Source organism: Tachysurus vachellii, chromosome 6, assembly GCF_030014155.1.
Source record: "Tachysurus vachellii isolate PV-2020 chromosome 6, HZAU_Pvac_v1, whole genome shotgun sequence".
NCBI classification, from domain to species: Eukaryota; Metazoa; Chordata; class Actinopteri; order Siluriformes; family Bagridae; genus Tachysurus; species Tachysurus vachellii.
The window spans coordinates 22,355,951-22,371,565 of NC_083465.1; the positions used below are offsets into that span (position 1 = coordinate 22,355,951).

General features: G+C 38.8%; 1 protein-coding gene across 1 annotated transcript in view; it reads right to left on the bottom strand.

The window, feature by feature from the left end:
- Positions 1–15,240, bottom strand: part of si:dkey-28b4.8 (sarcoplasmic/endoplasmic reticulum calcium ATPase 2) — a 31,936-nt gene extending 16,696 nt beyond the window's left edge. The window contains exons 1-12 of the mRNA XM_060872925.1: positions 14,889–15,240; positions 10,465–10,584; positions 10,298–10,315; positions 8,981–9,063; positions 8,639–8,743; positions 7,592–7,730; positions 3,964–4,130; positions 2,921–3,076; positions 2,237–2,378; positions 1,818–1,984; positions 439–527; positions 136–238 (exon numbers count right to left, since the gene is read on the bottom strand). Of these exons, the coding sequence (XP_060728908.1) occupies positions 136–238; positions 439–527; positions 1,818–1,984; positions 2,237–2,378; positions 2,921–3,076; positions 3,964–4,130; positions 7,592–7,730; positions 8,639–8,743; positions 8,981–9,063; positions 10,298–10,315; positions 10,465–10,582 (1,287 nt within the window). The 5' untranslated portion in view covers positions 10,583–10,584; positions 14,889–15,240. The remainder of the gene's footprint in view (positions 1–135; positions 239–438; positions 528–1,817; positions 1,985–2,236; positions 2,379–2,920; positions 3,077–3,963; positions 4,131–7,591; positions 7,731–8,638; positions 8,744–8,980; positions 9,064–10,297; positions 10,316–10,464; positions 10,585–14,888) is intronic.
- Positions 15,241–15,615: the final 375 nt, after the last annotated feature.

Here is a 15,615-nt window from a genome sequence, read left to right on the forward strand (position 1 = left end):
AAAGTAAGGAAAAGATAAAAATGCACTGCTAAAAATAAATGTTTAAAGCTGATTTCCAAACATCTGCTCAACAGTGCTTGTATTTCTGTTTACATGTATGTTTATGTGTTTATGTGCACATATACATGTACACACCTCATTATAGTCCAGAGAAGAATCATTACACAGGGCACAGATAGTGGCCATTTCCACCAGGGCATCATACTGACTACAGCGCACCACTGAATCATTCCTATATCTGTGTGGAGAAAGAGAGATCTCAGGTTAGAATAGAAGAGGATATATGGCACAGAGGCAAATAAGTGTAAGTTCACAATTAAATCTATTATGTTTACATCATGAGTAGGCCAAATACACAGGTACTGACAAGCTGTGTCAGTTGTAGTGTGGGTTAGTCAAACTGTGTGTGTGTTATAAGTAACTGTTAAAATCACTCACACTTCTCCTTCAGGTGCATAAGTGGATCCAGTCACTGTAAACTCATTCAAAACGCACCTCTCGTCTTTGACCTTCTCCACGACAAACATCTACACACACACACACACGCATGCATACATGCCCGTCCACACACACACGCACACACACGCACACACACATGCACACACAATGTTAAGGAATCACCACATTTGTGCTCAATCATTCTGTTATTATATTTATCTGTATGATTTATTTGTTAATTACACAGTTACACTAGTCGTTATACAGTCTACTTATAAGACTACAGTCATGCATTTATCAGTTAAAAACCATCTGTAGGAATCCGTATGACATAAAACTGTCTTTTATCAAGTATTAGATTTATTGTTCAAGCAAGATGTCACTTGCAAAGATTTTGCCTGAGACATTTACAGTGACAGGTTTGTAAAAATTATGTAACAAAAATAAAGAAATGTCAGGTAAAAGTGAAAGTTAAACAAACGTAGTTTGGGACAAATTTAAGGATTTACACACTTGCCTGTATGCTGTATCTGTTGAACATTAAAACCTATATCCACTAGAGGGCAGACCAGAGCCCAAAACAACCCTAACTGGCAAGTTTACATGCAGACATTAAATGTCTCCTGGAATGTATTTTTTTGCTATGGATTATCATTCAAATGTCATTGAACTGTAGACACATTCTGTAGCTTTCTTTGTCAAAGCTTAGTGTTGTCATAAACTAGTGCATACAACAACCTTGTATCTAAAAGTTTTTACTATATCCATGAATTTGTCTGAATTTCAGTTGAAAATCATGTTTATAATAATATTCTCCATATTATGTATGCACAATCACTACCACAAACACGTGCACGTGAGTGGAAAACTAGGATTTGTTAAAAGACTAAACTAATAGTCTTTTATTAGTAGTACTAAAAGACTAATACCATATATTTATGGTATGATCCTATAATAATCAAATATTCAAAGGAGCTTGCAGATTTTAAAAATCAGTCTTGGGCCAAGTTGCGTCACAGGACATCAACACAATGCACATTCAACTAAAGCCCTCTGAATCGCATGCATGCAAACATGAGTATAGCTATCACAGAAAGTAATTACATATGCATCTTCATTTATAGTAGTTTAAAAGAAGGATCTTGTGCTCAAAATTTTGCCAATTCAGTTCTCCGTAAAAGAAACACAATAAAACTCTGCAAGGAATGCATGGTTAAGCTAAAGTATAATGGCAGCCTTAATAATACTCAAAGGGAGAAACACACAATACAGGGTGAATCCACCTGCCGAAGCTTCGTTACTGGCACAGTATTGGATCATTATGTCTAATGAAGTGTACAAAAGTGTACATGATGGTAAACAGAAATTTGCTTTCTCACCCTGCAGACGGACATCTGATTGGTGGTGAGAGTGCCAGTTTTGTCAGAGCAGATGACTGATGTGCAGCCCAGAGTCTCTACAGAAGGTAGTGAGCGTACGATGGCGTTCTTCCTTGCCATGCGACGTGTGCCCAAAGCCAAGCAGGTGGTGATGACAGCAGGAAGACCTACAAGACAAACGACAGACAGAGAGAGACAAATATAAGGAAAAATATAATATGCAGAAACAGGTTATTTAAAGTGGTGATTGTTAAGTAGGGTTTGTGATACATATACTTGTAATAGACAAGACACATATCCACAATATGAATGTGTCTTTGTGTGTGCATATGCAAGTGGTACATAAAAATAGACAATTCTGTTATGTTAAAATTCTATTGAATGAAAGAGTTCAACCAAGAGTGTGATGTATTTTGTACCCTCTGGGATTGCAGCTACGGCCAAAGCCACGGCAATCTTGAAATAATACACAGCTCCTCTGAGCCAGCTGCCACCATGTACAGGATCATTGAAGTGTCCGATGTTAATGCCCCATACTGCCACACAGATCACTGTGATTACCTAGAGACAGCAAGAAATAAAACAGAAAGGTAAGGTTTTCAAAGATTTCTGTATTCTATGAATAAACTTACAGGTAGACGAGTGGGATTTCAGTATCAGAATCTCAATTTTGATCATCAAACTCAATTTTCAACAGCAGTTAAACCTTTCAAAGTACCACAATTTGGGCTAATCGCTAACATTACCTAAGTCAGCTAACTAGCTGGCTAACTAGCACCTGGGATTCAAACACACAACTTCTGATCAGTAATCCAACAAATGAACCACTAAGCTACCAAACCATAAACCATGTACTGTTACCATGGAAACAGATAAAATTACAGATTCAGTTAAAATCTTAATAGAGCCTGCCATAAAGAAAACCGTGGAGGGAAGAGTGTGTAATAAGATATAGATGTAGGAGGATAGTATGTACGTGGGAAATGAGGGAAAAAACGAAATGTTTAAAAAAAACAAAAAAACAAGGCAGTGAGAAAAAATCGCAGCTTAAGGCAGAAAGTATAAGAACAAAAGTGACAGTAAAAATAAACGGAGCACACTACCTTTGAGAGTTGCTCCCCAAACTGGTCTAGTTTTTGCTGTAAAGGAGTCCTTTCTGGATCTGTGGCTGCCATCTCGTCCCTGATTTTACCGATTTCTGTCTGGACTCCGGTTGCCACTACGACACCTATTGCTCTTCCTGCTGCAATGTTCGTGCCCTGTGCATCAACACACACAACAACTGGGATCAAACTGCTTGCAGAGTTTTGACATTTGCAAAATATTTGTGGTAGAAACTCCAGGTGATCAGGCGAGTTTTAGCGCTTGTCAGAGAGGCTTTAGTGGTAGTGTGGCAAAGAAATCCTCAAGATTATAACACAATTCAATATGTTAAATCAGCATAATATAAAGGATTTATTTGCATGTAAAATGTTTGTATTTTTTTATGTAAGATTTATGTATTTCCATGTAAAGTTTGGAAATGCAGAATTCTTTGGAAATGACTTTGGAAATGTCTTGGTTATTTGGTTATTAATGGGGCAAATCAAATACAATCCCAGCCTTTGGAGCAACTAATCATATGTGAAATGCTATTGCTGAGGAAAAATGAAGAGGTGAGCGCTATATAATACATGTCATTGTTGTGAATCAAGGATTTATTATAGTGGCTTCAAAATGGCATGAATATTACAGGTCTAGAAACACTTTTAAACACAAACTGCACCTACTAGCAGAGCTGGAGGTTTTATGACATGCAAGCACCATTAGAGCTTCTCAGCTGGAGGGAAGTAATGGAAGCTCAAGGGTACTGTATGTTTGTGTGTGGTCTTTGAGGCTGATGCACACTGGTCTTTATCTGTATGAAAGCTCTAAATGCTTGTGGCATCATTTCACCAACCAAGTGAGAGCATACAACAGATCTGATATTTTATTCACCACACGTGTAGGTTACACGTGTGTAACACACACACACACAACACATAATGTTCTCATATGCACAATAACAAAACATATCAGCCACATAGTTGCATTTTTTACACACACTCAAACAAGAGTTCTAGCATTTAAATAGTTGATTCTCATATTCATGAGTATACACACTTACTGAAAAAAGCATGTTCTTCTTGTCCTGGTTTACAGCACGTGGATCAGGGACAGGGTCTGTGTGTTTGAGCACTGAGACAGACTCCCCTGTCAAAATGGACTGGTCCACTCTCAGAGTCGTGGAACGAATGGAGGTCAGTCTGATGTCCGCTGGAACCTTATCACCCACTGTAGAAGAGGCAAATGCATCGAAAAGTGATCTTATAAAAAATCATTTCTATATCCTAAAAAAAGTTGTTTTGGAATAGTTTGTTTTTTTGGTATATCACAAGCTAGCAAAATGCCTAATCGGTTCAGTTTGTAATCAGATATCGGCTACCAAAATGTCCATGATGCTTTCTGTACCATCGTGTCATCATCATAACCAACACAGAGAAGAGGCTTATGTTTAAAATACCACAAATGACTTTTACATCAGGTGAGGTGACATTCGGTCATGGAGGAGTTCTCAGAGTGACAGCTCCAGAGATGTATTTCCATAAGCAGATTTGTATTTTCTTCATTTTTATGAAGTATAACAAGACTTTAAAATACTACACAATGAGACAGAAGAAAAATTGAAGCATATTTCTGTTAAGGAAAACATCTAGTTGTAGAACTATGTATAACAGAAAACGGCAAAAAGAAATTGCCCATAAAAAGGATTTTCCCAGATCAACGCTCATATTTCTTGTAGAGCCTGGCAAGGGTTTCAAATCAGGGTGGTTATGTCCTAAAATATACCATTGTTATGGAAACTATATTGTAAACTACATAGCACTTAGTACTGTATATTATCCTTACTGAGAAGCCGTGTACTTTTCCATTTCCACAAACTGCACAAAGCCTTCAGGGTGCCAGTAATTTGTAATTATTAGCTTATGCAAATAGTCTGTGGTATGTAAACATTACAGAATAACAGAACTGAGTGATATAGCTTTTGTTACAACACACACAGCAAAGCCTGGTGATAAAGAATATGCAAAATATCTACCTTAGCATGTTAGGACCTGACCTAGATAAATGATTGCTAAACTAGCTAAACAAAATTAGGTACTGTCTTTAAAAAATTCAGAGCATTAGATTATGACCTTTGTACAACTGCAGTATGAGATGGTATGAGCTTGTATGTGTGTGTGTGTGTGTGTGTAAATTGTGTTATGAGACAGTGCATGTGTGTTTACCTTGTGGAATAAGGCAATGTGTATGTGTATATCTTTTGGTGAGATTCTGTGTGTGTGTGTCCTTTGTGTTATGTGTGTGTGTGTGTGTGTGCTTTGTGTTATGAGGCTGTGTGTGTGATTTGTGGTATGAGGCTGAGTGTGTGCATACCTTGTGGTGTGAGGCAGTGTGTGTGTATATGTGTGTGTGCCTTGTGGTATGAGGCAGTGTGTGTGTGTGTATGGGTAAGTGTACCTTGTGTGTAAGTGTGTTTGTATATGTGTGTGTACATTGTGGTATGAGTGTGTGTATATACCTAATAGGATGAGGCTGTGTGTGTGTGTGTGTGTGTGTGTGTGTGTCTGTGTTTGTGGGTGTACTGTATGTGTAGGTGAACATTGAGATATGAGGCTGTGTGTCAGTGTGTACCTCGTGGTAATATTCTGTGTTCGTGTGTGTGTGTGTCTTTGTGTTTGTGGGTGTATGTGTAGGTGTTCATTGAGATATGAGGCTTTGTGTGTCAGTGTGTGTGTGAAAACTGCAATGTAATGTATTTAATGTTTCTACATTGACACATTTAATACTTACTTGCTAACAAGCCATGTTCATCGTGTAAAGCAGTAAAATTGTTTTCATTTACTACATTGAACCTACAACTTCATCACTAAAGGGTCTGACTCTACTAAAGCATTTAACAACACAAGCTGAACCTACTCAAATTTGAAATACTTTAAATTTTTCTCATGCCTTTCCTCATTTTTTGGGGATCTAGTCAAATGCCAGTACACAGTGAAATTACCAATTCCACTCAGCACTCAGAACCCATGACGGCTGTATTAGGGCACATGAAGAAGGATGTCAAACTTATTTTTATTCATGACCTCTGGGATTCCTAGAATAGAACTTAAATAGTATGCCAATAATTACAAGCCTGGGCCTTAACCCTTTCTGACTGCAGCGAAAAATCTCACTTAATAAGTTATTTTCCTAATGTATTTGCTGAACATTAAATAATGAACACATATAGTTATTCTGGTCAAGCAAGCCAGCCAAATTATACCACTTCACCACCTCCTTAAGAAAACACTGGGTCTTTTTCCAGCAGTGTATTTATGGCTTCCCAGAGATGGACACTTGTGATTATAGTGATCCTGAGCAGGCCATGTTTATAGGCCTCTCAGAGCAAACAAAAGACCAGCTCACACACAACCGCGATGCTCTCCAGCTGCAACTGACAGACTGACTGTGCAAGAATTTCTCTCGGCTTTTAGAGGATTTTGCAGGCCATTTAAGGTTTGGCAACGTGATGATTCGCTACTGTTATCATAAAAAACCCATCTTGATTAACTAATTTATTATTATTTTTTTTTTATAAAGGCTATAGATAGATTTTGCTAACATCAGTCAAATACTATTGTATTGTTATATTACAGCTGCACCAACTAACTGATTAATCCTTATATAACTATTTTAACTATTTTTTTCTTCCAGATTTTGTGAATGTCTTGATGTCTCATGATGTATTTTTGGATAATCTAAATTCCCACTAAAATGATTGGCAAACCCTGAGTTATATTCTGATGTAAAGACGCTGTGGGTAATTTTGTTTAAACCCAAATTAAGCATTTTCTCAAGTGGAGCTTTTCTTATTTCTGCAAACACGTGTTTAAAAAAAATTACTGACACCTGTCCTAAAGAGAATAACAGCACAGAACCTCTTCCTATGAACTCTAATAACATTGTAGACAACTGAAGATCTTAAACTTGAAGGACATTTTACACTCCATGCAATTTTTAGGTTCGAGACTGAATCTTCAATTCATACACCAGGCTCAAAATTCAGAGACTGAGCTGATCAACATAAATTACATAAATTACTTATCCCACTAGAACCTAGATACTATCCCAGGAGACTCAGGGCACACAAGGGAGGATACACCCTGGACACAATGGCAGTCTATTCCAGGGTACAACTGCATGCACACACTCACTCATTCACATGCTATGACAATTTAGAGATGTCAGTAAGACAACAATGCATGTTTATGGACTGGGGGAGGAAACCGGAGAACACAGAGGAATCCCCTGAGGCACTGGGAGAACATGCGAACTCCATACACACACATGGCTGAGGCAGATATCAACCCCCAACCTTGGAGGTTTGAGACAATAAAACTTTAAAGCACTATAAAGCATATTTTTAATATTTGAAGGCAAGAGTCCATCAAAATATATACCAGGTAATGTTCGTCAAAAAAAACGTAGAGCTTACTATTTATATTTGTAAGCCTTAGATACACATTTATAGACATAAATTATAAATGCATGATTGTTTAAAAAGTATTTGACCAACCACTGATTAATAAGTTTGTTTGCCTAACATTTAATTCTGCTACATTCATTTAGTGAGTATTCAGACTGGGAACAGAACCTGCTGTCAAACACATTGTAGCATAGGAGAAGATGATGTGTGTAGATTTTCTGCTTACCCGCCACTTCTACAATATCACCAGGCACAATATCTCTGGCACGAACTCTCTGTACGCTCTTCTTGTCCTGTCTATACACCTTCCCCATTTCTGGTTCGTATTCTTTCAGTGCTTCAATGGCATTTTCTGCATTGCGCTCCTAAAAAAACAAATAAGACTGAACATTTAGTTATATGTCATTCACTATTCACTTTATTATGGAAACTAACCTGTGCACATTTATAAAATTGTCCAATCAGTCTTGAGGCAGCAGCACAATGCGTGCAGATACAGATCAAGAGCGTCACATCAAACATCAGAACTACTGTGTGGCTTGGGTGTTGGTGTCAGATGGGTTTGGTTTGCGTGTTTCAGTCACTGCTGCTCTCCTGAGATTTTTACACAGAAGCATCTCCGAAGCATACACAGAATGGTGCGGAAACAACAGAACACCCAGAGAGAAGAAATATCTTGTTGATGAGAGAGGTAAGAGTAGAAAGGTGAAGCTGTTTTAAAAGCACAAGCACACGTTTTTATCCAGTTTGGGTGAACCCTGTGCCCACTGCACGTTCTGATTTCTCTTCTTCACTGACAGGGATGAAAATTCTATAGATCCTGACATGCTTTTCTTATCAAAACTGTTGTAAGGAGTGGTTATTTGTGCTACTGTAGCCTTCTTGTCAACTAGAAGCAGTCAGGCCATTCTTCTCTGACCTCATCCACAGGAGTGCTGCTTTCTGAATGTTTCTGTTTTTCTCAACAGTCTCTAGAAACTCCCAAGAGAATAGACGTTTCTGAAACATTTAACCCAGTCTTTGTTGCCAACTACCATGCCCTGGTCACCAAGACCACATTTTCCCACTATTCTGCTGTATGATGTGAACATTACCTGAATCTCTTCACCTGCATCTGCATGACCTCACAGCACTGCTATAACATGACACAGGTGTTCCTAATAAAGTTGTCTGTGGGTGCATCTCCATATGTATACAATTTCCATTTAGCACTAATAGATTATAGGTGATGTTTGAATCAAATATTTTGCCAAATATGTTGCCACACACTTACCTGCCACACGCCCACTATGGCATTGGCGATAAGGATTAGGAGAATTACAAAAGGCTCTACAAATGCAGTGATGGTGCCCTCTCCTTCTTCAAACCAGGCCAGGGTCTGACAGAGACATAAAATCTAATTAACTTTCACAGAACATGATGAATTAGTAAATGCAGAAAGAGCACAGGTGTATTAAGCCATAATATACTGCAGAAATTAGACAATAATGCTTCTGATTTGAGAGGTTCTTATCGGTGGTGCTTATAAGATTACTAAATGCGCAGTGAAGTGTGGGAGGGGTTCTTGAGACGGGAGACAATATTTTAGCATGTGTCAATTCCCTTAAGTGCTTACAAAGGAAATGCAGGCTGCGAGTAGCAGAATCCGCACAAGCAGATCTTCGAATTGCTCCAGCACCAGTTCCCACAGAGATTTTCCTGTAAATAGAGAGAGGAACAGTTAGACTGAGAACATCAACAAAGTCCTCTTCTCTTACTTACTTAGCCATAACTACAAACACACTCTTTCAACATAGTTTCTATGTTTACATGCAAAGCTTTTACTGTGATTGCAGATTCCAAATAAACTGTTAATGTGAACTAGGTTTGTTACACAGGTAGGATTTCATGGTTAGTGATATTGTACGATGTTGAACGATACCACAGCTTTGTTCCAAAAACTAGTGGAAAGCCTTCCCAGAAGTCTGGAGGTTATTATAAGAGCAATGAGATGAATGCATCTGAACTGGGATGTTAAAAAACACATACAGGTGTAATGATCAGGTGTCCACATACTTTTGGCCATTTACTGTATCCTATTATTGTGCATTCACATGTGTGGAAATTGTATTTAATGTTAAGATATAGTTACATCATGTACTGTACAGTACCCAAAGTTGAAACAGTATCATTCTCAGCAAAATGTACTGAGAAAATTCAGATTCATAGGAAATGCAAATTTTATAAGCACCATCATAATCATCATTACTATATTCTACTTGTAACAGATAGTTTTACATTTTTTTGAAATGCAACAGAAATTTATGTTTAGGTTTATGCAGTGTTTCTACAGAAATTATACTTCGATTCAATTGACGATCCACCCTGTTAAACTAGAACTAAACAGAAATGTCACACTACTCAGTCTGAATAAAATAAGTCTATTTCACATTATACGGTTATATACTTGGTGGGAATTTTTATGGGTTGGAGTTTTATTTAAATTCATGCAAGCTGTATGTCAATTCAAATCCCCCAAATCAAATCAAATCAAAGCCAGCAGAAACACATAGACCAAAAAGACTTATTAAGATTAAGATTTATTCTGAGTTGAGTTCCAAGCGAGCAGTACTTTTTTTTTTGCATTTCAGTATTGAAACCTCAGACCTAACCACTTAAGTGCTATTCAGAGGTTATGGGAGAAATATGCATGGAGTTGAGCAAGTGTGTCTAAGTTACAAGTGATTCTGTTGAATTCATGACCTTAGTTTTGTATGTTATGTGGTGCAAAATATCAAAAATATTCTGATGCGAATACATATAACTGTGCCTCCCATAAAATTATTAAAATACACAGACATTTCTCCATGTAAATAACTGACATGACATTATGACTTGATGATAATGATTAATAGCCTTAAACAGACTCAGACCAGAGGATTGTGTTTCTTACCTTCTTCTGCTGGTAATTCTGCATGACAATTTATTAGATCCGGTAAGAAGACAAAAGACATGAATTTACAGTTAATTGCTTTGCATTGTATTGCATAATACTTGAAATGAGTTAAATAAATTTTTTAAACTGTCTTTAACAAAGATGTATGTATAATGGTGGCGTACCATTGGGACCCCATCGCTCACGATTCTTCCTCAAATGCTCACTGCTCAAACCTGTGGACTCGTTCACCCCAAAGAACCCCAACACCTCCTCAACCGTCTTAGTATGGGCATTGTCCATCCCTGTGGGCAAAAAGGCAGTCCTCACTGTACATGCGCCATGACTTCATGCTGCATGGATCCTCTAAAAATCCTCCTAAAAGGGGATTTATGCTTAAAGTGATACCAAAAATGGCCTAAAGTAATACCTACCGTATTAAATTAATTACACTGTTAAAGTATTTCTTCTAGGAGTATTTACATTGCTTTCACATGCAGTCAGATGGTCTCTTTTGTAAAATCTGCATACATTTTGCATCAGGATATGTTTTTTTTAAAATGATTATGTGAATAAAGGATTATCACATTAAAACAACTTCCTGAAATGTAAGTGAACACAGGTGACATCATGGTAACACTGTGTTATCACATTATTGTGAAAAATCGTACCTGATAAAGTCACATGACCTGCATGTCACGTCAAGTGACTTGATGTAAAATATGCAAGAATTTGCAGTGTTTTAGTCATGTTCAGTCCATCTGTCAATATAAAAGTACCAACAGAGCACCATTGTGGACCAGAATTTATTAAGATGATGGTACACCGTAAACACACACCCGGAGCAGTGGGCAGCCATTTATGCTGCGGCGCCCAGGGAGCAGTTGGGGGGGTTCGGTGCCTTGCTCAAAGGCACCTCAGTCATGGCCGGCCCAAGACTCGAACCCACAACCTTAGGGTTAGGAGTCAGACTCTCTAACCATTAGGCCACGACTTCCTTTGTGTGTGTGTGTTTCACTGGCATGAGTGTAACAGGTGCAGCAGCAATGCTGAGTATTTCAACTAATATGTACACAACAGACCTACTTAGAAAGTCAACCTTGGAGGTAGTATCCATATTCAAATGCCTCTACATTTAATTAATTTAATTTGAATACAGATTAATCTTCAGTAACAGCTTTATCCTAGTCAGGATTGTAATGAATCAGGAGCTTCTCCCAGAAACAATGTGTGCAGAGCAGGAATACACCACGGGTAAGGGATGCCAGTGCCCTGTGGATGAACATACTAGGTGGAATTAAGTGTATCCACTTTCCAGTTTTTGGTAGGTAGGAAGAAAACAGAAAACCAAGAGGGAAGCATGGGAAGAACAAGAGAAACACAGTATAGACAGTAACCTGAGATCACAGTCAAACTGGGAACTCTGGAGCTGCATGGCAGAAATTCTGTGTTGTTGTTGGTATGTCTTTAGAAACGTCAGGTTGTTCATCTGTAGAGATTCTAGTTTGTTTCCACACAATCTCTGTTGGCTAGATACTTATGGTTTGCTGAATGTGTTCGCCCCACAAAGACAGTGAGGCATTTAAGAACCCTTGTGCTGAGAATAGACACCAGCCATTTAGCATTTGGGCAGTGATGGTAGGGCTGGGCAATTAATCGAAAAGTCGATTAAATGTCGATTAATGTCGAAATCGACATTCAGAACCTATAATCGATCAAATTTTTCCAGGTCGATTATTTCGATTACTTTCCCATTAAAAACACTACCACGTGTGGAGTCACGTGACCCCGTTCCGTTCCGTTATTCCGCCGACATGTCGAGCATGGACAACTGAGCAACAAGAGCAGCTTGTACCAAAGAAAAACGCAGTCTCCGTTGTTTGGACACATTTTGGCTTCAGTAAGGATGACCTCGAACAAAATGAAGTCAGATGTAGACACTGTAGAAAAACAGTTTCGACGCCCAAAGGTAACACCACCAATTTGTTTCAACACTTGGAGCGCAATCACGTTACTGAATATGAACAGTGCATGGCTCAAAAAAAAAACAAAAAGAGACTGACAAAAAACGCCCAGCAACAAGTGCCTCCGCAAAGCAGATGTCGATAACAAATGCATTCACAAATGCCACACAGTATGAGAAGAGTTCAAGAAGATGGAAAGAAATAACTGACGCTATTTGTTATTACATCGCAAAGGATATGACTCCCTTGGCTACAGTGGCGCGAAGCGGGTTTAAACACCTCGAAGATACACTGTGCCATCGCAATCACATTTTTCTAAAACTGCACTGCCAGACATGTACAAGACATGCTGTAAAAATGTAGCTGCTGAACTGAAAAATGTTCAACACTTTGCAGCCACATCTGATCTCTGGTCAAGTAGGACGATGGACCCATTCTTGGACCCATTTTGAGCCTTATTTTGCACTACATTGACGATGATTGGAAGCTGCGCCAGAGATGCCTTGAGACGGCATATTTTCCAGCGGATCACACGGCAGATATATTTGCGCAAGGTCTGAAAGATATGCTTTCTGAATGGGACCTCGCGGAAGAAAAACTTTCAGCCATTACGACAGACAACGGTGCTAATGTTGTCAAAGCTGCTGCGCTTAATGGATGGATACGGCAGCAGTGTTTTGGACACCGACTGTAATATGTGAGCATATTTACTAAACAAAACTTGTCAGTGAACTATGAGGGCAAAAAAAATAAAAATAAAATAATCGTTCATTAATCGTAATCGAGTTAAAATGTTCAATTAATCGAGATTTTGATTTTAGGCCAAATCGCCCAGCCCTAAGTGATGGGCTCTTTTCATTGATGGACTGAGTAAATAAAGGTTAACAGTGTACAGAAAAGTCAGCAATTGATTTCCTACAAAGTGCAAAGTGGGCCATAGTGATAGCTGGGTGAGAGAATCAGCCAGATGTCTCTATTCCCAACCAGGTTCCACTAACAATGATATTAAATCTCCAGCAGGTCCTGGGTCTGCCCTGGGGTCTCCATTCTGTTGGCTGCAGGAGCTAACCTAAGTTCATGCTGTAAGGTGTGCAAACTACTTCAAAGGGCTCAACAAACTGAAAGAGCAGATAGAGCAAGTGTCAGAAAGAGCAACATTGTAGAGAAACATAATTTTTTGCTACCCGTACTCACAGATTTATTTCTTTTGTTCACCACCTAGAGCTTGTGATTATATGTGATGGAAAGAACATAGACAAAGATTTCTCCATAAAATGAGCTACAGCCCAGTAAGTGATCTACATGTACTATGACCTCACCCCCAGTATTCCTGGAACAGGATGCAGTATTCACTGCAATCTGGACTTCAGTAAAATGGTTTCTGGTGATGAATGAATTCGTATTTTGATCTGCTGTTGTTACAAGTGTGGCACGGCGTGGTGATGCAGCAGGCAGCAGCCACCTCACATTTCTAGTGTTCCTGGTTATAATCCTGAGCTCAGTTCCTGACCTCAGAGGTTTTTTTTTAGGTTTGCAGGTTTCCTCCCCACCCCAAAAAATATGCATGAATGAGTGGCTGAATCTATCTAGTGCCCTGTGATAGACTGGCATCCCATTCACATCCACTGCATTCCCACCTCACTCATGGTGGTCCCAGGAGAGGCTCTGGATCCAATGGATAACTGACTAGGATGAAAAGATTACAGAAGATGAATGCATTCTTTATGCAGTGATGTAAGAACACACAGGTGAAGACAGTGAAGTGTCTTGGTCTGTTCTCTGCAGTTCTCCTCTAGTGCACCTGTTACTGTCAGATTTATTCTTGTTCACCTTTGGTGAATCTAGCACAGCCAATTCTTAAAAGTTACCGTTTGTTGAAATATCTACCTATCTATCAGACAATCAGTCAATGAATCTATCTATCTATCTATCTATCTATCTATACATCCATCCAACTATCCATATATCCCTCTATCTATCCATCCATCCATCCATCCATCATCCATCTATCCATCTATCTATCGATCCAACTATCCATATATCCCTCTATCTATCCATCCATCCATCTATCTAGCCATCCATCTATCTATTTATCTATCTATCCACCATCCATCTATCTATGTATCTGTCTATCCATCCATCTCTGTCTGTCTTTCTGTCTGTCTGTCCCTACTTGTCTGTCTGTCTGTCTGTCCCTACTTGTCTGTCTGTCTGTCTGTCCCTACTTGTCTGTCTGTCTGTCTGTCTGTCTGTCCCTACTTCTCTGTCTGTCTGTCTGTCCCTACTTCTCTGTCTGTCTGTCTGTCCCTACTTGTCTGTCTGTCTGTCTGTCTGTCCCTACTTCTCTATCTAACTTGATATTTACATAAACAAATAAAAAAATACAACTCAACAGTGACTTGAATAATTAAATCTCAGCAATAAGGATGCTGTAACCCAGAGCTAAGCAGCAGGCTGTCGCATGACCGAAACATGTAAATATTATTGTTGCCCTGATCTACAGAAGACATGATTTATTTATCTTGGAGCCTTGTTTGCAGGGAAGCGACAACCGCACTGCTAATGCTAAACCTCTATAATGTGGGTTATTTCTCCCCTGTATGTGTGATTGTATTAGAGCTAACAGTAGAAAACAGTGTACTCACCACTTCACTTCTTATCGTTTCTCCTGCACCGTTACAGCAGTGATACAACACAAGATCACCTAAATGTGATATAAAAAATAAACCCGCTGTGTTATAACTATCCCGGGAGTCGGTTCCTGATACAGAGTCGGTTGAGATAAACAATATTTTTAGCTTCTATTTCACAGACAATTCTGCATTATCTGTATGGAATACAGGCGAATTTAAATCCCCGACATTTTTCCTCCAGTTAAGGTTTGTTTGAAAGTAAAACCGTACAATCACAACACCTCGCTTTTAATCTCGTGCCTTATTACATCTGTCTATTGAGCACCGTTTTATTTAGTGCCAGGCCACAGAATATTAACATCGCCTTCTGTCGCAGGACCGATTGTTCAATCAGCATGCAGCAAATCAGCCCGTGAAATCTATTTGACCAATCGCGTTGATCGCTTCAACAGGAGTCCCGCCTCCTGGTTGTTTTGCGGTTGGAGGGGAGGAACTCATCTCTTTACCCCGTTTGATCTCCACCGCTTAACAGGTGATGTGACACTCATTGTTTACTTTGTTGTTATTTTTTGTATCAGATAGAAACGAACTGCTATAAAATCTAAATAAATAAATAAATAAAAAATCTACTTAAAATGGAAAACGACATTTTACCCCATTAATATAGATGTGCGTTTCTGACAGAAGGGTTGCCAGATTGAGGCGATTTTCGCAAATCCAACACCAAACTGTAAACTTG